Source organism: Diadema antillarum, unplaced genomic scaffold (assembly GCF_040938485.1).
Source record: "Diadema antillarum isolate AM-2024a unplaced genomic scaffold, OU_Dant_1.0 scf00000099, whole genome shotgun sequence".
NCBI lineage: Eukaryota > Metazoa > Echinodermata > Echinoidea > Diadematoida > Diadematidae > Diadema > Diadema antillarum.
The window spans coordinates 175,001-196,623 of NW_027270988.1; the positions used below are offsets into that span (position 1 = coordinate 175,001).

The 21,623-nt window shown below is 37.0% G+C and overlaps 1 protein-coding gene across 1 annotated transcript in view; it reads right to left on the reverse strand.

The window, feature by feature from the left end:
* Positions 1-21,623, reverse strand: part of LOC139718692 (ATP-citrate synthase-like) — a 71,703-nt gene that overhangs the window by 21,382 nt on the left and 28,698 nt on the right. Inside the window, exons 11-21 of the mRNA XM_071630151.1 lie at positions 21,045-21,190; positions 19,501-19,528; positions 10,569-10,591; positions 7,452-7,589; positions 6,695-6,801; positions 5,888-6,056; positions 5,031-5,135; positions 3,492-3,688; positions 2,088-2,169; positions 1,127-1,237; positions 278-405 (exon numbers count right to left, since the gene is read on the reverse strand). Of these exons, the coding sequence (XP_071486252.1) occupies positions 278-405; positions 1,127-1,237; positions 2,088-2,169; positions 3,492-3,688; positions 5,031-5,135; positions 5,888-6,056; positions 6,695-6,801; positions 7,452-7,589; positions 10,569-10,591; positions 19,501-19,528; positions 21,045-21,190 (1,234 nt within the window). The remainder of the gene's footprint in view (positions 1-277; positions 406-1,126; positions 1,238-2,087; positions 2,170-3,491; positions 3,689-5,030; positions 5,136-5,887; positions 6,057-6,694; positions 6,802-7,451; positions 7,590-10,568; positions 10,592-19,500; positions 19,529-21,044; positions 21,191-21,623) is intronic.

Here is a 21,623-nt window from a genome sequence, read left to right on the forward strand (position 1 = left end):
ATTTTGGCAGTCATATTGGCAGCCATCTTGAAATCTCAAAACCCTCAAAGATGTAAGACTTGCATCATCCAGATTTGGATTCACACCTTCAAAATAAGATAGAACCATCAAAAAACATTGGGCAGATGGTAAAACAAGGTTAGGCCCAAAATATGAATTTGGCACGCAGACTATCACTACTAATATTGACACTCTTACAGTCCAGCTCACTTCACTGTCAATGCATAACCTGACAAAACCCATGACTTGACTCACAAGCCCATTAAGTCATACTAACCCAATCTTGTCTCCAAGGTCGTCGAAGCTGTTTGGTACGTAGGCCCCAGCCACCCTCAGGGCCTGGTTCTTCGCACTGGACGTCTCCCTCTCAGCATTGGCACAAGCCCCGGCGTGACCAAACTGGACCTGAGGGATTGACCATGAGACAGACATACAGACATGGGACTGACATACAAGACTGATAGCTGGAAGACATCTCGTCTTCTGGCCACTTTTTTCAGTCACAGAAATCATTACAGCTGTAATACTTCTTTTTCTAAACTCTCTTTTATGACTTTAAACAATGAGAAAAGTTGTCTTCATAACACATCTCAAATGAGTGGTCACCCAGATTGCCCTGTCGCATCCCTGAAATGAGCAAATGAGATATTTCGATTGCCTGACCAGAAAACCAACTTTATTCAAGCATGCAGTACCAAAAAAAGAAAAAAAGAAAGAAATGGATTTCTATTTCAATCCACATGCTAAAAATGTCTATCATGATGCAACAATACCCACAAATTTGCCAAATTAATGATATTCTCCATAAAACTGTTGATGATATATTCTTGTTTCTCTCTCACAGACACAAGCAAGAAATATTCATTGCATGAAATTTTCAAAAATTGGAGCCAACAACCATTTTTGCGACATGAAATTTTCAAAAATTGGAGCCAACAACCATTTTTGCGACATGAAATTTTCATGAATTGCCACTAGCATTTAATGCTAATAGTGTAGACAAGAACTTTCATATGCATTTTAATTTCCTGAATTCCTGGCTCTCGTAAAATTCACGAAATTAAAATGCACACAAAAATTTCTGGTTTTACAGTACACACAGATAAATAAATTCTTGTGGTCTTACCTCTGAAGAGAACATAGTGGCACAGGTACCGATGCACCAGGCTACCAGGGGCTTGGTGATACGCCCTGACTCAATGGCTGCACACACCTCATACTCCTCCGTACCTCCAACCTGGAAGTAAAGGTTCACAGTTTAAAGATAAATTCTGCTGTAATGCCAAGGTAGATGCATTAACTTCATTTACCATTTCCTTTACTATCAAAGTAGAATATACCTTCAAGAATAAAAACATTCACATAAAGGCTGCAGATCAGCAGAAATTTGAGCAAATTAGACTACTGATATGAAGGAAATAACTGCTGTGATTGCTTATAGATTGCATTTAAAACATTTCTTTCTTCTTTTTTTTTAGTATTTCAGGCATATCCTCCCTCACCTATTTATTGCTTACCAAATGATCGCTACTGTAATTAATGAACATACACATTACTAACCAGTATGAACAGTTTTTGTCAGAAAACTGTGACTATTTTCTTGTGAGGAAGGCATGATGTCTTCATGTATCACATTATTCACTATCAAATTTCTAAGACTGCGACATGAAAAGGAAAAATAAATTTCTTTACCATCATCTGAAGGAAACTCTTTGAAAGGCAAATGCATAACAAATGCAGCAAATAAAGAATAAATATGGTAATTTGTTCATACTGTTGTGTGAACAATTGAGAAAAAAAAAAACTACCTTTATGAATGATCAATTTCCAGAGTAACAGAAAGGAGGACTTATTACTGAATCTCAAATGGCCACCTATGTCAAATAATAAATCCACAGAAGTAAAGAACTTTTAAAACCACATATGAGCAGAATCTAATGATTACAGGATGTAAAAGACTAGTTTAATGCAATATAACTGCACCAATGTAAACATCTTTTGAATACTCTCAGCTGATACAGTCGGAGATAGCATCTTCTTGTTTTATGGTTGGACAATAATATCAAGATAACAAGAGTCATATTCACCTCTCCAAGCATTACAAGCATCTTGACGGATGGATCGTCATGGTAACGCAGGATGTGATCAATGAATGTTGTGCCTGGATATCTACAAGGATATGTGTGCATGTGTGAAAGCAAGATAGATAGACATATGAATGAGAGAGATACATATGGAAGAGAAGATAGATGAATTAGAATTTTTATTTCGCTGAATACTAGCTCCAACTGGACAGATGTGACATCTTATGAATACATTTAAAACTTACAATTTCATGATTTTTTTTTTATTGCTTTTTGTAATCAAAATATTCATCAAACAACTGCTTTTACAATTGCTTGATCTATTCCATACAGTACGTTCCCCCCCCCAAAAAAAAAAGAATTACAACCGGATTTTCGCACTGAAAACTTCAAGTATGATTAAACTGTCTGAATGCTACTTCAGGGTCTTAGAATATAACATCTTAGCTATATTTTGCAGAAAACCCCATTCAATTTGGTTAAAGGTAGGGAATCCCATTTGCATGCCTTAAATGAAGAGTTGTATAAATACAGTGGTATGTTGAAGAGAGTATCATTTTAGAAACTCCCATACAGTATTGAAAGTGGAAGGTAACATTTAGTACATTTTTATTGACCGTCAGATTTTGAATTGAATTTTTTTCGGGGCTCACCGTAAATTCCAGTACATTACTAGGCTACCTTTGCAGACCCATGCACTGCATGTGTGTCCATCATGTATATTTTGTGAAGAAAGTTCATCAAAACCTACAAACATTTCTATATACATTCTTGCCACACACTCTATATGTTATTAGATCAGCTCTTATACTTTTAGATTTGTGTTTATAGATAAAAAATACAGAAGACTGCAACAAAAAGGCTTAAGTGTGGCTGACACACAGAACTACTGAGTAGTTGAGTTTTGTGCATTATTCAAATTGTAGATAACTGTTGACTTCCAAATTTCTCAGCAGTGGCCTAAAGAAGTCCCCTGAGGTTCATATTTAATGTTTTGCTGCATTTTGGGAGGTCTGTAAAAGGTAATTCCAACCTTTAAGTGGTCACATAGAAATGTGGATCTTTGTAAAGCATGTCATGAGTCTGATTCTTCCAAATTTAATACTTGAATGCTCTTGGAATTGCATGTGTGAACACAATGGACAGAACTTGGAGGGAAGGGATTCTCGTCATGCTCCATAAAAATCCTCATTTCTCTTTGACCACTGAAGCAAATCGGATGGGGTATTCAGTAAGATGTGGGTAAGAAGTTATAGTTTCATACACTGAAATTATATTTGGATTGATTCACTATTTCTAAAGTTACCATTGTGGAGGGTCCCGTAGTAATTTTTTTTTTTTGGAACATACGGTATAATACATTGTATTAACCATGAAAATTGCGAGTACAAATTTCTGTCATTTTACCTGTCACCCCCAATTGCCACACCCTCGTAGACACCATCAGCGTTCCTGGAGATGATGTTGTTGAGTTCGTTGGACATCCCTCCAGACCGCGAGACGTAGGACACACTGCCGGGACGGTAGAGCTTGGAGGACAGGATGTTATCTAGCATCCCACCGGTGTTGCCAATTTTGAAGCAGCCGGGCTTAATTCCTCCAACCTGGTCATCCGAATTAGAATGAAGTCATATTATATCTGTTCAATATATGTACCATTACTGTTGTTGAGTGTTTCAAAATATTAGTAGCTTTGTTTTGTATCTCTGGTTTTTATTAATACAAAAGTCTTGGACATTAAAGGACAAGTTCACCTTCATAGACATGTGGGTTGAGTTAATGCAGCAATATTAGTAGAACACATCAATGAGAACACATCAATGAGAGTTTGAGCAAAATCGGACAATCTGTTAAAAAGTTATGAATTTTTGAAGTTTCTACTCAGTCACGGCTGGACGAAAAGACTACTATAGCTTGTGATGTTACATGAGTACAACGATATAAAGAAAGAATACAGAAAATTCAACATATTTCCATTTTTCTAGCATAACAAAAGAACACTCGACTTCTCTCTTTCAGAAGGCGGGGGGAATGATATTACCCTTAACATACGTCAGTAGCAAGTCGAAGAACTGTGCACTTTATTCAAAAAGTAAAGTTTTGTGAAATTCTCTTTTTATTTTCCTTATATAGTTGTATGCATGTGACATCATACACTGTAGTAGTCTTCTCTTCCAGCAGTGACTGCGCAGATACTTAAAATATTCGAAACTTTTGAACGGATTGTCCAATTTTCCTCAAACTTTCACTGATGTGTTCTACTAATATTGCTGCATTCTCTCAATCCTTATGTATATGAAGGTGGACTTGTCCTTTAATTTCTAAAGTCATGCCCATGATGAAAATATCGTTAGCTGAGAACCAGAAGGGCGCTATTGCAATTTTTTTTTAAAATTTTTTTTCTATTTTTTTTCAATTCTTTTTTTTGGGGGGTGGGTATTGAGTTTTTGGTATCACATTTTAGAGCTAGATGTCTTCTATATTATGGTGTGAATTTATATCTATTTATTTTCATTTTCAGTAAAATGTTAAGAATTAAAACCACAAGGGTGCTGTTTAACCAGATATTTGGAACAATGCTTATAAATCTATAAACTTTTGATCGAATAAACTTTTTATATCATGAAAATTGATTGTTTCATATCTATTTACACTCAAATCTTAGAACACACGAGAGCCCTTCTGGTTTTCAGCTGACGATGTAATCAAAAGTAAAGACAGTGTGTTTATTTATTTTTTTTAATTTATTTATTTTTTTTTTTTTTGGGGGGGGGGGGGGGAGGGGATTACAGAATCACCTATAATTACTAAAGAAAAAAAAACCCAAGACTCTTCCCCCCACAAAAAGCAGGTGTATGATATACATACCTAGATTTTCTCTATTCTCTCTTACCCCTTCCCCTTCCACCATAATGATTTCATCCCCTCTGATTTCTTCACTCTTACCGTGGCGGGTCCAATGATGGCCACATTCTTCTTGTTAGCCATGTCAATCAGAGTTCTCGTCTTGTTCTCTGGAATTCCCTCCGCAATGATGGCAATGACTCGGATCTGGGGACCAAATCAAGAAAGATAATCATAGATGGCGTGCACAGTCCACAGAAGTTGGAACACACTTTTTGATTACTTTTTACACTGAGTATATCTTCTAATGCAGAACTCACTACTTGTTTACGTACATTATGAAATAACTGACTAAGACTTTTCAGTACTCTTATTGTTGGTTGTTACACATTCAATTACTTTGTGAAAGGTAAAGTAATGATTACCAGACCATTGCAACTGCAAAATTACTGTCAATTTCAGCATATAGGCCACAGGGTTTTTCAAGAAATGAAACTGCAGAATCTGGCTGTGGCCAACACCTGGAAATAGTGAAAGTAGAGCGATTTAAACCATAGGAGGAGCTCCTACAGAGATCAGTGTTTAAAACTCATGAATCACAGGTAAACCTTACACATATATACATGCAGGGGACTGCCCTCTGGGGGGATGTATAGGATAATTGTGATGTAACCAGACACTAAGTATCAACAATCAGGTGGAGAAACAATTTTGTACACATTTCTCCACAATGCAAGTTAAGGTAAATGCAGCTTTGAAAGCAGGATGCCACTCTGTTACTACAGTTACATTAATTCTTTCTTCTTCCATTTGATTTTTGTCCCCAAATTAAGCGCTAATATGCTGGTGTAGAAAATATGCCAGACTTTGTGGTAACAATGCACGAAAGTGTCACACGAGTAGCAATTTGCAAAAATTTCAGCTCACACAGTATTTGTGACAGATGTGAACAGACCCACCTGTGGGAAGCTAAGGACCTCCACGGTACTGTCGTAGGCCGACCGCAGGGAGGCGAAGTTGATGACGACGTCGACCTCTGGGTGGGACTTCATGGCCTTCTCCATGGACTTGTAGACTGGGACCAGGATCTCCTTGTGGCCCCAGTAGAACTTCTGTTTGTGGTCCCCACTGGGGCATTCATCAATAAGACCCAAATCCAAGGATGAAAATTTGAATCATCTTCCAATTCTTACTTCACTCCTCTTTATATTGACTGCAAGTCTACCACCAACTACCAAGTCTACCACCACCATAGAAGCATGCTTGACATTAACCAATGATATGTATGACAATTACAGGAACCACAAAATTAATGAGAAAAACTGTACCACAATCACTGGCTTTGCTTTCTTCATCTGTTGACACAGATGATCATGATCCAAAACGTACTGTCAATGAGTGGTTAGTATATTTTTCTCAAGCCCTGTTAAGCAGTCTTAGCTTGCTGCATTTTGTTTTTTCTTTACAAATGAGTGGGTGCCCTAAATACCTGCATCAAGTTTTAGCAAAGGGCATTTGCATACATACATAAGTTAAAAAACTCTTCACACTTGTATCAGCAAGATACAGTACATAAAAACTTTCAAGACATATCTACTGGCAATAGTTTGTGGGTTCACCACTAAAGCATTCAATAAGACATGCCTGTGACACTGCACACAATTCTTGCACATTCAAATGTGATGCATTTGCGGCCTGGACCTGGAATAAATGGAATATGCATTGTTGGTTCAGTCCGCCACACAATATAATCGTGAAGCACTCACCTAAACGGGTAGATCATGCCAACAACGGACGGCTCATCCCGACGACATGAATGGTCGAAGTCAAGCATGCCCTGGACAGCTCTCGGCTGCATGCCGAAGATGAATGACTGATGGATGCAGAGACATGGGAGGAAGAAGATGTTGCCATAGTTACCAGATGTGATATTAAAACAATCCCATATTGATAATTGCAATTGTCACTATCAGTTAGAATTGTAGTCCCATTTTTAACTATCATCATCATCAGCTGTAGACAGTAATCACTTTGATCATAATAATCATCTCCACAATACAATGAGCATTAGCAGTATGGTCACTAACCTCACCATCATCATCCCCATCCTTATTTCTTTATCATATCATCATCAGTGGGGTTACTAGTACTAACAGCAGGACCACAACCATCATCATCATTAACCTTATCACCATCCTTATCTTAATATTGTTAGCATTACCATCACCATTACCATCATCATCATCCTCATCATCGTCATCACCATCATCATTGTCATCATCGTCATCATCGTCATCATCATCATCATCATCATCATCATCATCCCCATGACCACCACCATCACCCTGATTAATGATTCTTTAATTTTCAAATATCACCATTACCACCACCATCATCACCACCACCACCACCATCACATCCACCATCATCATTATCATCATCATCATCATCATCACCACCATCACCACCAGCCTCATCACCACCAGAAGTATCATAAACACTGTCCCAATGGTAATGCAGTACCTTGGTGGTATTAGAGAAGAGGGGTTTGACTGGGGCAGCCCCGGACCCATTGACTCCGCCCTGTGCCTGTGACTGCGAGCTTGCACCATCAACTGTTGTCGCTGGTGGGGCCTTGCGAGCCGGAGCTGGTGATGCCTGCTCAAAAAGGTGAGAGAATTTGTTGTTAAGAAGATAATAAAATAATAAATTCTATCAATTACAAGACAAGCATAATTCCAAAAAAAAAAATGAGTAAAGAGATGAAAAAATGAATACATAAGTCAACAGAAAAGAAAGCAAGAAAAACTCTAACACAATAAAAAGTGATTAAAGGGTGTGTACAGTTCTGCTTGAGGTGAGGATTTAGCTTTCAACGTTTTGTGAGATATTCAGAAACCACTCTTTGAGATGTCTAAGAGCACGCAATTCTAAGGGGTATCAAAAGTTTATTTGATGAAAATCGGTTTCGAAATGGCCGAGATATCCAAAAACAAGGTGAAACAAAGAGATCCTAATAAAAGGCATGGCCTGTCGCCTTTTATTATTATCAGTTTTTGGATATCTCAGCCATTTGAAAACCAATTTTCATCAAATAAACGTTGAATCTTTCTTAAAATTACAGACTCTTTTATATTTCATAAGAGGTTTCTCATTATCTCACTTAGGAATGTTCAAAACATGAATTCCCACCTCAACCAGTATTGAACAGTCCCTTTAAACTGATTGAATTTAAAAAAATCTGAAAATAAGTGAACAAATGAAGGAATCATGAATACTACAAGTAAAAAAAAAATGTTTCAACAGATAGCACAATGAAGAGACTTTGTTAAAGTTTTAATCTTGAAGCACTGATGTGGGTTTATGGTCAATCTCATTTAACTTGTTAGACAAATAGTTCTGGTAGAGATCCAACATCTGAAATCATACACCTCTTATCCACTCACCGATAGCCTAAAGTACAATGTACATGATGTATGCACAAAGAAATAGGAATAAAATGAACAACAGATACAGACACATAGCAAGGAAACAGTTTAAATTTGGTCTCGGAAGAATCTCAGCTGACACGATCAAAGGCTGGGTTTTGGGTTGTTTTTTTTTTTACTACTTTCATGCTTTACATGGAATAAACGGTAACGAGCATATTCACACTTAACTAGGATGAAAGTACACGTTTTACCACCAAAGGTGATATCGGCTGTCTCCTAATGGTTCTGTGTGCCTAATGGAGAAGGCCAATGTATTGGAATATATTTTCCTGGCTCTTCTTGCTACCCAAAAGTTACTAATGCCCAAATGTCTGCTCCACCTGGCATGATGTGACATAGTGTGCAGCTTGAAGTTCAGCAGAACGAATAAAAGTGGAAAAAGTTGGTGAAACAAATGGAAAGTCACTCTGCAAAAGGCTTCGGAATATTAATGTTCATGATGCCCATGAGCACCTCGGTTAACTGATAAATTTGTGAAACTCTCTGCTTTGCATATTTGGAGAGGGTGTACAGGTATGTCGAGGAAGATATATTAGTCATGATCGATGACCAGAGGCAAGGGAAAAATTGGTGCAAAAATGGGCAAATGATTTTTAAGAAGATAGCAATGCACCATGCTCAACCCTGATTGGTCAATAGGATCAATACAGATTCATGCCAAGACTATTGTTTGTTTGCTCATTTACCACCATAATGTAATGATTTTTAAAAAGATAGCAATGCACCATGCTCAACCCTGATTGGTCAATAGGATCAATACAGATTCATGCCAAGATTATTGTTTGTTTGTTCATTTACCACCATAATGTAATGCTGGAAAAGCGACTTACAAGCGTTCAAAAATAACGAACTATTTCGATCCAAAATGTAGGGTTCACTCTTGTCGAGTTTTCAGTCATAGTTTCTGAATGACTTCTGCCAGATGTTACTTTAATCTGCTAGGATTTCTTTGATCTCAATGTTTAATACTAAACCTCAGTTTCAAATATTCTCTATGACCTCTTAAGCATTTCAGCAGCCCATTTGTTCAAATACTCTTTGTGAAACATGGCAACATTTAAAGGCATCACTGAAGTCCTTCCAAGTTTTGCAAAATCATTTCTACTACACCTGCAAACCAGAATAGCTGGCATGGCTGTGAGAGTTGACAGTCAACCATATTATGGCATGTTTTTTCCAAAAAAATGATGTGACATACACTGGATAATGCAAAGAAATGTGAAAATACACCATAAGAGTCAGAAGAGTAGCATGAACTGACAATAATATCATCAAGTGATGCGAGGTTTATCATGTGCATACTAAAGATTGAAGATATTAGAAGGTGCGCTACAAGATGCTGTTGACTATCGGCTATAAACAATAAAAAAGAAGAAGAAAAAAGAAGAAGAAGAAGAAGAAAATAATAGAAATAAGGGCAGGGAAATAGATTAGTTGAAGACTATAAAGTAGAATGCAAACACACCACACAGGATTTATAACATCACAGTAGTACATTGAATGTCAGTAAGTGTTAAAAACACAAGTATACTTGTTGGGTAAGTCTGAAGGAAATATTAACAAAAGCAACAACAACAACAACAAATCAGACAAATATTAGAATCCGCCATTAAAACAAAACTGGAAGAGGGAAAGATACAACTTGTATGTAACAAGAAATATAACATAATATACAGCATACACATACAGCAACACTATACAATACTACTGTAATATTGCTAAATGTGCACCTGTATACAGCATTAAAAAATACACAGGACAAAGTCACACAATAAAAGTGAGTTTAAAATCAAACTTATTATTTTTTTTATGGGCATTTTTTAATGACATTTTTTAATGTCACATATTTTAGGGGATGTCTTAAGAAAAAGTGGAATCACTAAAGGTAAGAGAAAAATGAAAAAAAATGATCATGACATGGTCAGCTCATTTCCTGTGAAAGTACATGTATGAGCATCATTTTGATTTTAAGACTGTCAACATTCTCCTTGTTTAGAAATCCTAATAATATCGATGGGGGGGGGGGGGGGGGGGATTATGCCTTCTTCATTCCATGGTTCAAATTCCTAACTACTGACTAACCACATCATAGATTTAAAGTCAGTTCTTTAAGACCAGTGAACTGGAAAGCAGCTGTTTTTCTGCATACAGGTTTGTTGCTTTCTTCTTCTTCTTTGATGAATGTTCATAAACTTACAGTTTGGAGAATTCTTTGCTGTGAAAGTTACCAAAAGAATGTTCGATGACTTCTTCGGGTTTTTGCAGTGACCAGTCCCATACATAGGTATCTCTGTTTTTTCCTCCACTCCCTTTCAGGCAATAGACTATGATTTCACAGCTCAGAATGTGGCTTATATAACAGCATCTTAAAATGCTGGTACCAGTACTCTACAATTTTTTTTTTTAATTCTCCACCTGCCCCCCCCCCCCCCCCCCCCCAGCATGTAGTTCTTCCCTGCAGAAAGAAGGCTCTGTTCAGAATTTCTGCTTGTGATTATTGCTTTTTAGTGGTCTTAACAAATTTGTGATCTTGAGAACTCTTGCAGAGACAGCTATGCCAGTAGCATTCTGTGAGAGCAAAAGGGGGAAAAGAACAGACACTTCCATCAAAGGGTGCAGCTCAGGCATTGACAGCATAACAATCTATGGCATTAAACTACTGATAGGGTAGAAAGGAAAAATAAATGGCTTACATTTCTGGGGGTGGGGGGGGGGGGAGACATTTTGGAAGTACAGCTGATAAACTTCAGAATAGAAGGGAAAAAAAAGGAAAATGATTAAGATAGTTTTTGTCCAGATATTTGTAAATAATTGCCTGAAAGTTTTGGCAGTTTAAGATACGATAAAATGATGCCAGGTGGGATAACAGAAACTGCCTCTAGAAAACAAAATGAATACGTGCAGTCAAGATGCATTTTGAACAGTCAATGCACAAATCTGTACAAAACAAATATGCAAACATAATGCACAAATTTGCAGAACAGACATTCATTTTTTTTTTCTCTTAAGGGCGGAGGGAGGACACTTTTTCATTCTCGATAAAGCAAAAAAAATACAAACTTTTGAGGGTGTTGCCAACGCTGGAGCACTTTTGCTGGCAGTGGGAGCAGCCTGTGATAAGATAATGATGGCATACTTTTATGGTATCGCCCACCATATACATGTCAGGTCTCCATGTATTAAAATTAGTGGAAATATAGTGAGATAGATAGATAGGCAGGTAGGTAGACAGGAAGATATAAAGAAGACAGATGTATACATGTATTCAAAGGAGAGACAGCTGAAATGGATCATATAGTTTTGGTTGACATAGGGGATTTAGTTTTTAACTTTTTACATGAAAAAGAGAAACCTCCTATAAAATATTAAAGAGTGTGTACTTCTAATAAGGAATTCAAAGTTTATTTGATAAAAATTGATTTTGAAATGGCCGAGATATCCAAAAACAAAGAAAAACATAGCAGTCCTGATAAAAGGTGGGTCCCATCTTTTTTTTTTAAGGACCTCTTTGTTTTTGGATATATCTCAGTCATTTCTAAACCAATTTTCATCAAATAGACTTTGAATTCCTATTAAAATTGTATGTTTTTTCTTAGGTCATAAGAGGTTTCTCATTATCTCATAAACAAAAGTTGGAAACCTAAAGCCTCATCTCAACCAAAACTATACCATCCCTTTAAAGGGGAGGACTAGTAACCGATCAGTGGGAATCAGTGAGAATACTGAGGGATGATTGCTCCAATCCTTGTGGGATTCATTTAAGAGTACATTACATATCTACTGTTGTGTGAAAATTATTTGCTTCAGAACGGTCTCATATTCAAGTTATGTGCAGATTAATGCCCCGTCACTGACCAGGCACGCTAACCTGGAAACATTAAACTGCACATTACTTGAATATGAGACCGTTCTGAAGCAAATAATTTTCACACAACAATAGATATATTATGTACTCTTAAATGAATCCCACAAGGATTGGAACAATCACCCTCCACTATTCCCACTGATTCCCACTGATCAGTTACTCGCCTTCCCCTTTAAAGATGTCTAGACTGAACAAGACTGACTAAGAAACAAGAACATTAAGACTACAGAAACAGTAGAACAGACAAACATGTAGGTGAAAACAAGATAGAAATATCATGTCTCCCACATACAGTCACAAAAAGTTGTAAGAAAAGTGGAAATAAGTAAAAGACTTCTCCAGCATGGTAGGCTTGTCAAAACTGCTGGATGCGGTAGTCTAGCATCTTCAGCTGTTTGACAATCTCACTGTTATATATGCACGCTGTACATCAACTGATAATTTTTCTTTTTTGTGTTTTGCTTTCTGGTCGTGCTCCAAGCAAGTGACTGTTGACTGCTATAAATGAATGCACACATATGCAATCAAATGATTGGTAAGAACTGAATACATGAAATATTAATTGCATTTATAGCAAATTCATGATACACAGATAAAACGACACATTTGTGGAAGCATCCTTGCAAAAATATAGGCAAAATTATTGGAAGGGTAATGTTTACTGTCTAGTCAGAAAAAAGAAGAAGACATTGCAGTGGCGGATCCAGAGGGGGGCGCAACCGGCGCACGCCCCCCCCCCCTTTAATTTTCGTAAAAAACAAAAGAAATAAAAAGAAAAACAATGAAATGAAACCCGGAAGTGGCACTTGAAATATTACTCACGCCCCCCCTTTTATACAGAATTCCTGGATCCGCCCCTGCATTACCTTCAGAATTACTATCCTCCAGACTCTCTTTACTGGTGTGATTTAGCACCATACTTACAAATGTTACTCAATACTTGCTATTTTACTAGTTTGATTCATTTTTTTTTTCTGTTCAGAACTTATAAGAGTGTCACAGATTTTCCATTCACTAAATGCATAAAAAGGTTCTTTTTATTTCTTTCCTGTTTAACAGTTTCCTACTCAGAATAAAATATGACCTAACAGTTCCCTCTTCATCCCTTCATGCAATGCCGATAATAGTAATATTACTGATAAAAATGACAAAATTGATTATCACACTCATCATCATCCTCATCGTCTTCATTATGACACTTATAGTTACAAAAATGATAACGATAGCAGCCATTCTATTTTTGATTTTATAACAATTATGACAACTGCAAATCTATGTATTAATTTAATAAAGACTGCTTTCCATGTTCTTCCTCAAATGCAGTAGCTCCTTTGCTCAAATTTCCCCCTTTATTTAAAGTGCAGAACAGACATGTAGAGCTGCAGAGATAAAATTTCATTTTATGGTGGTAAAACTATACAAAAGCAACAATAAAATGTATATGCTCCAATGTGGGACATATTTTTAAATAAAAATCATATTGCAAATACACTTATGAAATACATATAAGACATAGCTTCAAAATGATATGTTCAACTTAAGGCGCACGACAGTGTTTCCAGTTGAATGTTGTCACAAGTTCTCATAACATAATAGAAACGTCTGTCTCCACAACTGATAAAAGAATATTAGCAAGATGCTGGTCTGGCGTGCAATACGACAGACATTTCATCTTTCACAAGTGTCTGCATACCAGCACAATTTGTCGCCACACAAGAGTGACAGTTTTGCACAGTAGGATGTGACAAATGGCAAAAGCATACCAGTGAAAAAAATGAATAAATAAATGGTGCGGCATTTTGCTCCATTTACCATATCATAATACATACACAAACATAGAATGATGAGTATGAATTCATTAAGTATTGCAATGGATGCAGAATCAAGGAGCAGGTGATAAGGACGTGTGCATAGTGATTGGTTTAAAAAAGTAACTATATATAATCATAAATATGTATTTTATGTTTTATATATGATGACATAGTAATAATAGAAACAGTAATATGAAATATAATGATAAAAAAGTAATGATAAATAATGCAGAAGGCAGCAAAATTGGTGATAACAGTTGTGAAAGTATACTGCCCTCACAACAATTGATAATGATTTGCACAGAAGTGGTATGTATGTATACGATTGTACATAGTAAGCATGGTGCTGATAGTGATTGTGATATACTTCAACTTGTATTCCAATGTGTGATTTGCTGTCTGAGGATATTAGCTTTTCTTCTTTCTTGAAATGAGGAGGTCAAGTGATAAAACAAATAATGCACATTTCGGTCCAGTGCTAGTCAACAACAGCCACTCCTCTGTAAGTATGGATCAAGTCCAAGTCAGTTTGAACTTCACTTTCTGTGTTTCAAACTACAGTTGAACCTCTCGTATCCGGACAAGTCGGGACCGGGGCTCATCCGGATAAGGGATTTGGCCGGATACGGGAGACTCAATGCTTTATACATGTACATCATATACATACACATGTACTGATGTAGCCCATTGTAGTACCACATGTAGTAATGTGTATACTGCAACCTTTTCATTGTTACACTCAGTGGATGTTAATCATGTTGGAATTAATATGAAATTCATGTGTGTTTGTGTAGGAGTTCTCAAGGAGTTGGGAATCCCCCTTTCCTCCCGTAATTGTTTAAAAAAAAATCACGGCGAGATTGCGTCCGTATAATAGAGAGATCCAGATAAAGGGAGGCCGGATAAGAGAGGTTCAACTGTATTCCAAACTTACTGTCATGGCATAGTTCCAACTAACACAGAAACCAAGGTGCATGATGGGTACACTATCACTACAAACGGTCATGTGATCATCAGGACTGATGTAAGTGTATGTGTATGTGAATACAAAATGGAAGGTGTATATATGACTGTCTTTAATCAAGTGTTAAAAAGTTATTTGGTGGTATATAGAACTTGTGTTTGCATCATACATGCTATACATTGCACACGATGCAAAATTAAGCGCTTGCAAAAACATTTTAGTGATTTTAGTGTATTTTGAGATGCTTCAACGGCACTCGGACAGACAGAAAGCAGTGTAACGACATGTTGCAGCAAAGGATGGCGATACAGGCAAGCAAACCACAGACATGTCTCAAAAGGCTGAAGTACAAGACTAGTAAACACACAAAGAGATACAATGTGTATCTTAAAAGGAAAGAGAGGGAGAGAACGTTAAGACACGGCAAAGTGACACAAGTGTCTACAACTAGCGTGCTACTTCTATATACAGAGTCAAGAGATAGGAAATGTAGTAGGTGGGATAGGGTATCGCTATGCATATGACATGGCTCTGAATTCAACCCTCCTCCGTTACACTTTCGGGAACTGCAAAAAAAACTGGGACACTACAGAGGCATTATCCCTGCTTTTGTCCAAGAAGAACACAAACTGGAGGTACAAGTTGGTGATAAGGGTAGATTGTGCCTAGAGTCAGAAAGTTACCCAGCCAGGATGTCTGAAATGACATCCTTAGAAAATTTAATGCCTGATAAAGGCCACTATGTGTACAACTCCCTAAATTACATTAATTAAAGAAATCACAAGAAGATGTACACTCAATCTCCAATTACAGTCATTTAGAAAATTCTGATGTAACATGAATGTTTTATGAAATAAATGTGATTTTACAAGAGAATGTGTTTTCTTCCTTTCTTCTGAGAAATTTCAACGTTTTTGTGATAAATACTGAGTCTTTACTTTTTTTATTCATTTATTTTTTTTTTTTTGGCGGTGCTGGTGCAAAGAAGTTCATCCTTGATTTATATTTGCTTCTGTTTTTTTCCAGAGCCATGCCATTTTCTAGAAAGATACTGTAAACGCCATATATTTCAGGACTTCAGAATAAAATTTCACAAAATTAGGGCTTGTAACACAATTTACTGAGTGCCTTGACTTACGATCTCACACTGAAGGAATGAAAAGTAAGCAGTATCTGTTCTCAATGTGCAAAATTCGTGACATCGCACCTTGAAAACAATATGTATTGCATTTATATATTAAAGGGCTCAACATTAGCAGTGGCCGGGTGGCGTGCAGGCGCCACCACCTTCTGAAAAAAGATATGTTTTGGTGGCCACCAAATTTCATTGTTGGGTCACAAAAAGAAAAAGTGAGTGTCGAGCCCTGATGTTATACACAGAGGCAATATATATATATATATATATATATATTTTTTTTTTTTTTTTTTGCAAACACCATTAAACTAGCAATATCAAAAAAAAAAAATTGCAATTATATTTTTTGAAACAATCCTGAAATATTTGACGTTCTACAGCCACCTCATACTATCTACTGCAGATCAAAAGAGGGTGTGAGACTAGTAGAAAGTTTTCAAGCTATTTGTAGATGGTGGAGAAATCTCAAGAGAGACAGACAGAGGGTTCCATTTTGAAGTGTTGTTTTATTTGAAGAGAAAGTAATGGAAGTAGAGTCAGTAGATTCATCACCACTAAGTGTGTGCAGTACTTACACCTTGAGTGTCTCCAGGTTTGGGTAAAAACTGTCGAGGGGAGGGGAGGGGAGACAATAGACTTTGAATGGGGATACCAATGTTTGATCATCATTACTCTGAAAACGTTTTCAGCACACACACACACAAATTTCCAGTTCATCAGTATGTACTTCTGTGAGGCAGGTACATTGTTCTTTAATAATAGCAGAGTGGGGGAGGGGGTGAAGAAGTCATGCAAGTGGACTAGCAAGATCAGACAAACTTGTACAATACCGGACTTAGAACTTTGTTTTGTATCAGATGGGCTACCATTCCAGGATCATGGTTTTTATATTGTACCCAAATAATGCTCAGACAGGTGGTTTTTTTGTTTGTTTGTTTTGTTGTTGTTTGTTGTTGCTTTTTTGACAAACGTGATTTCATTATGCCGCTATTGTTCCTTATACGTTTACAACATTGTGTCATTTTTCTTTCAATGCTTGCGTTAAAACCACCTTTCTTATCCTGGTTAACTATCCCTGAAAGCATGAATAGCCAGCTGAAATCAAATTCTGATGGATTCCCTTAAAGACACGACAACAAATTCTCAAACAAACAATTTCTCAAAATTTCAACTTTTTCGGTGCTGGTATGATTCTTCCTCTTTGGTGAGGCTGGAATTGCCGGTATTTCAATTTACAAAAGTTGCCTCGGTTCCAAAACAGAAAAGATAACAAATAGTATGGGAATTTCAAGTGTTACATCAATATACATATTATACCAGGTGATAGATAATATGTAGCATAGACATTGAAAGAGGTGCTCACAGATTTCATCTTAATCTATGGTAGCATTAAGCTAAAAAGAATTTGCAAGCATTGGAATATACAGCAAGCACAATAGTCTTTCATTAATCTATAGAGAAATCTGAGGAGAAATTAGAGTAGCATCATTAGAACATCTACTAAAATTTCCCGAAACCCTGGGGCATCACCCAGTTAGCGTTAGAATAAAGATGGAGAAGAAAACTTATTGATATACCAGCTCTCAATATTTATGGTCACAAGTCGCATGCTGTATGTTTACCATGATTCAGGTAATGTTTCCATTAAAGCATATTTCTCTACTCAAGACAACAATTGTTGCCAAATGAGAGAAATTGGAGAATAAAATTCCTCTTCTCTACATCCCTATATCAAATTATTACAGCCCCACCTGATGTTGTGATGTACAAATACATCACTACCAGTTAAACTGCTTGAGGTTACAAGAAGGTGTGGGGGAGGGATATGTGTCCATACTTAAAAGTGGCAAAACAGGAGAGAAAAATGAGTGAAAAACAGACACTAACATTATCATTCTCCACATAAGCCTGTAACTTCATAAAATACAGTGTGTATCAACACGAATAATGTGTGAACATATCAATATCATCACATGTCGGACACTGTGGAAATTACTGGATGCAAATGAAACCACAGGCTGGTAATCTGGAAAGTGGACTATATCATATTTGACTAATATACATCTATTCAGAGTATTAAACTGCACAGAGATAAGTATTACAATACACGTATGTATATTCTACATTTTCCTACAACTTTTTCTTCTTCTTTTTTTTTTTTTTTTTTTTTTTGGGGGGGGGGGGGGGGATACTACACCCCATTTTCAGTTTCTGGGCACTCAGGGTTTAGGAGTGCAGTTCATCAGTGCCCAGCCACATTTACAACCACACAAAAGGAGTTTATAATTTTTGTTTAAAAACACCCCCCCCCCCTTAATTCACAAATTTGAGCAGCTTGCTCCAATTGTAGGCTATTTTACGAATATCATTCACAGCTATGATAAATGGTATATGATAAACATCTTTTCAGGAGAACCTTACAACTAGCTATTCAACTGATTTCCTCAATGATTAAAATTCACAGAAGAATCCAAAAAAAGCTGGTATCGACTGTTTTGATTCACATACTTCAGCCACAGAATATCTCAGCACTTGGAATCAACTTTGTATGTGTTAGCTGAAGCTATACATCAAGCAAGTCTCAAGCAAGCCTTGGTGTATCAAGAATCACTGCCACTGAATCTGAAAATTTTGCAATATTAGACCACGGTTCTGTTGCATTTTAAGAGACACAATCAAACATCAGTCAGAAAATCAAATGTGTACATGTAAGCCCGGTATCAGCCAGAAATAAGTACTCAGAGACTCATGTTTGCTATTATGTCTTCAATAGCTTAAGGATTTCAACTTTTGGGCAACAGGGCACTGTAAGTATCTAAACCTTGATAAAGACATGGCTTTGTATGGAATATCTGCACCATCTAACTAGCTTCAGTCAGTGTTTACTTTGTAACATACTTTGGTTTGATAGTCCACTTTTGAGAAAACCAGGTGCATCATGTCCCTTGTACCCTCATGCTGTGTAATACTGTAAAAGTGGATATTTTCGCGCGACTAATTTTTCGCGCTTGGCCGGGTAGGAAGAGTTTCGCGTGTTTTTAATTCCGCGGAATCAAAACATTAACTAAGAGAACATATGGCACGCAAAAATATTTGCGTGCTTTTATTTTCGCGCTAGTTTCTGATTGCGCGAAATGCGCGAAAATTTAAACACCGCGAAAATTTCTACTTTTACAGTACTGTAGACTACGTTCTGTCGTCATGTGTAATGTAGAATGTACAAAATAATGTGTTTACAATTTTATACAGGTGTTGGTGTAAACATTATCAAATATAGAATGTGCTTAGATATGAATATGAGGACACTGGTGGTGGAAAAAACTGTGGGTTGAATCTGACATTATCATTTAATCTTACCTCTGGAAGTACCTGCGTATGATATAGTTTCATTTCAAAAGGAAGTGATCAATACTAATGCTGATATCCTTAGAATTGAACTAATAGACTTTACAGTGTTATCAATTTCATAGTTAGTCCAAAGGTACATTTATTGTCAATGCATTGTGATTGTGCACATCTTCATGTTTACGCATCAAACCAAACATGAAATGCAAGTGCATGGTGCAGATGCCACACTGTATGTTTTGCAGTGCTATGAAATTGTTTCATAATGCATGACAAACTTACAAGTATCTGGGTTTGATTGTTTGTTTTTTGTGCACACACGTCAAATATTTCAGAATGAGGACATACAAATATATATTTGGGCCCCATCAATTGCAGCACAAAAAGCTCACAACTTATAAATTCTCATTACAATGCAGTACATAATTCTAAAGCTTGTCACTCTTTCAGTAAGCTTTACATTGATATGACACATCACAGTGAATGTGATCAATGGCAATTTGGCAATCGGATCAGCTTGTTGGTATGAAGATGATCACCCCATCACCTCTACAGAATAGATTCATACAAATTGCTCAAAGTCCAGAGAGTCTTCTTGAAGGCACGGATGAGTGGACAGCACCCTCACAATGCTTCACATCATTCACTCCGATCCTCATTCACTTCTTATACACTCCACTAGGGCATTGTGATTCATAATAAATTGCAGCATTATCCACATTTTTTTTTTTCCAATTTTCCTTTAACCCTTTTTTTTTTCTTTAAGTGGGACACAAGTAGTGGTAAGAAGGCTTATAACCACGTTTGTATATTTCATTTTTTTTAAAATCATGATTATAATGCACTTAATTTCAGCACACACAACAAACAGTGAGTATTGCAAAGTGCAGTGCAGAAGCACGCCCAGTTTGTGGATAATCCAAGGATTCAACAACGCTTAGTTCTCTTTTTTCCATTTGTGAAATAGCATGCAGTCATATGCAAACCATAGCCGGCAGAGGCAGTTTATTTTTTGACAGATGGAATGAAACAAATACTGAAGTGCCCTGACAACAGCAGGAAGAATTGTAACCTTTAATACTTCTCAACAAATAAATGTGCGTGTGTGCATGTGGGTGTTATTGTTAAACTTCCTCCCTTTTCTTTTAATTCAGGTGCAGTAACATGCATTTTTTTTTTCTGCCATTACCATACTCAAGTCTCCCGTTTCCTAACGCATCACTTTAATGTGAATTCTTCAGCTCAATGCAACGTCCTCGGCACTGCATGGTTCGGCACTGCACGAATGCACACCGAGAAAGCATTCAAACTTTATAGACCGAGACAATTAACAGGGTACAGAATAATAAATGTACAAGGATGAGGTGAAAACCTGTCTGGGAACATCATCTTACTGCATCAGCCACACAGCATTCTTTTTGGCGAGACACACTTTGATGTAACATTCAAATCAAATTCATCAAGCGATGTTGGGGGTGCAAGGTGCTGGAAAAGGTTAATCTTACCGCACTCCCTGACAGCAGGAAACTGGCAGTGGTGGAGTCGGTGGGCGGAGTCTCGGGGATGTTCCTCTTGCCCAGCGCCATGCCGACAATGGCCGTCATGTGGGTCTCCGTGCCAAACACGTACATGGGCACACCGAGGCTGCCGCCTGCATGGACAACAGGACGAGGACGAGGGCAGCAGAGAGAGAAGAGTTAAAGAATTCCACTTTTCTTAAGGTGCAATGCTGCACCACATTGGAGTTGATCCAAATAAAAACAAAGTTCAGTCAAATGAAAGAATTACAGAATTTTGAAGGTTTGCGCATGTTTTCACCAAACAGTGCCATCGGTTGCAACTAAACATGAAAATCACCTGAGGTGGTGATGTCATCAACTCATATCTGTCCTCTTTATTTTTGCACAAAAATGTCATTAAAATCATATCTTGCAGATGACAAGTTGGTAAGCTGCAAACATTCCCTTTTTAGACAGATAGATAGATAGATAGAAAGAAAGAAAGAAAGAAAGATAGATAGATAGATAGATAGATAGACAGATAGATAGATAAATAAATAAATAGACTAACAAATACACAGAATA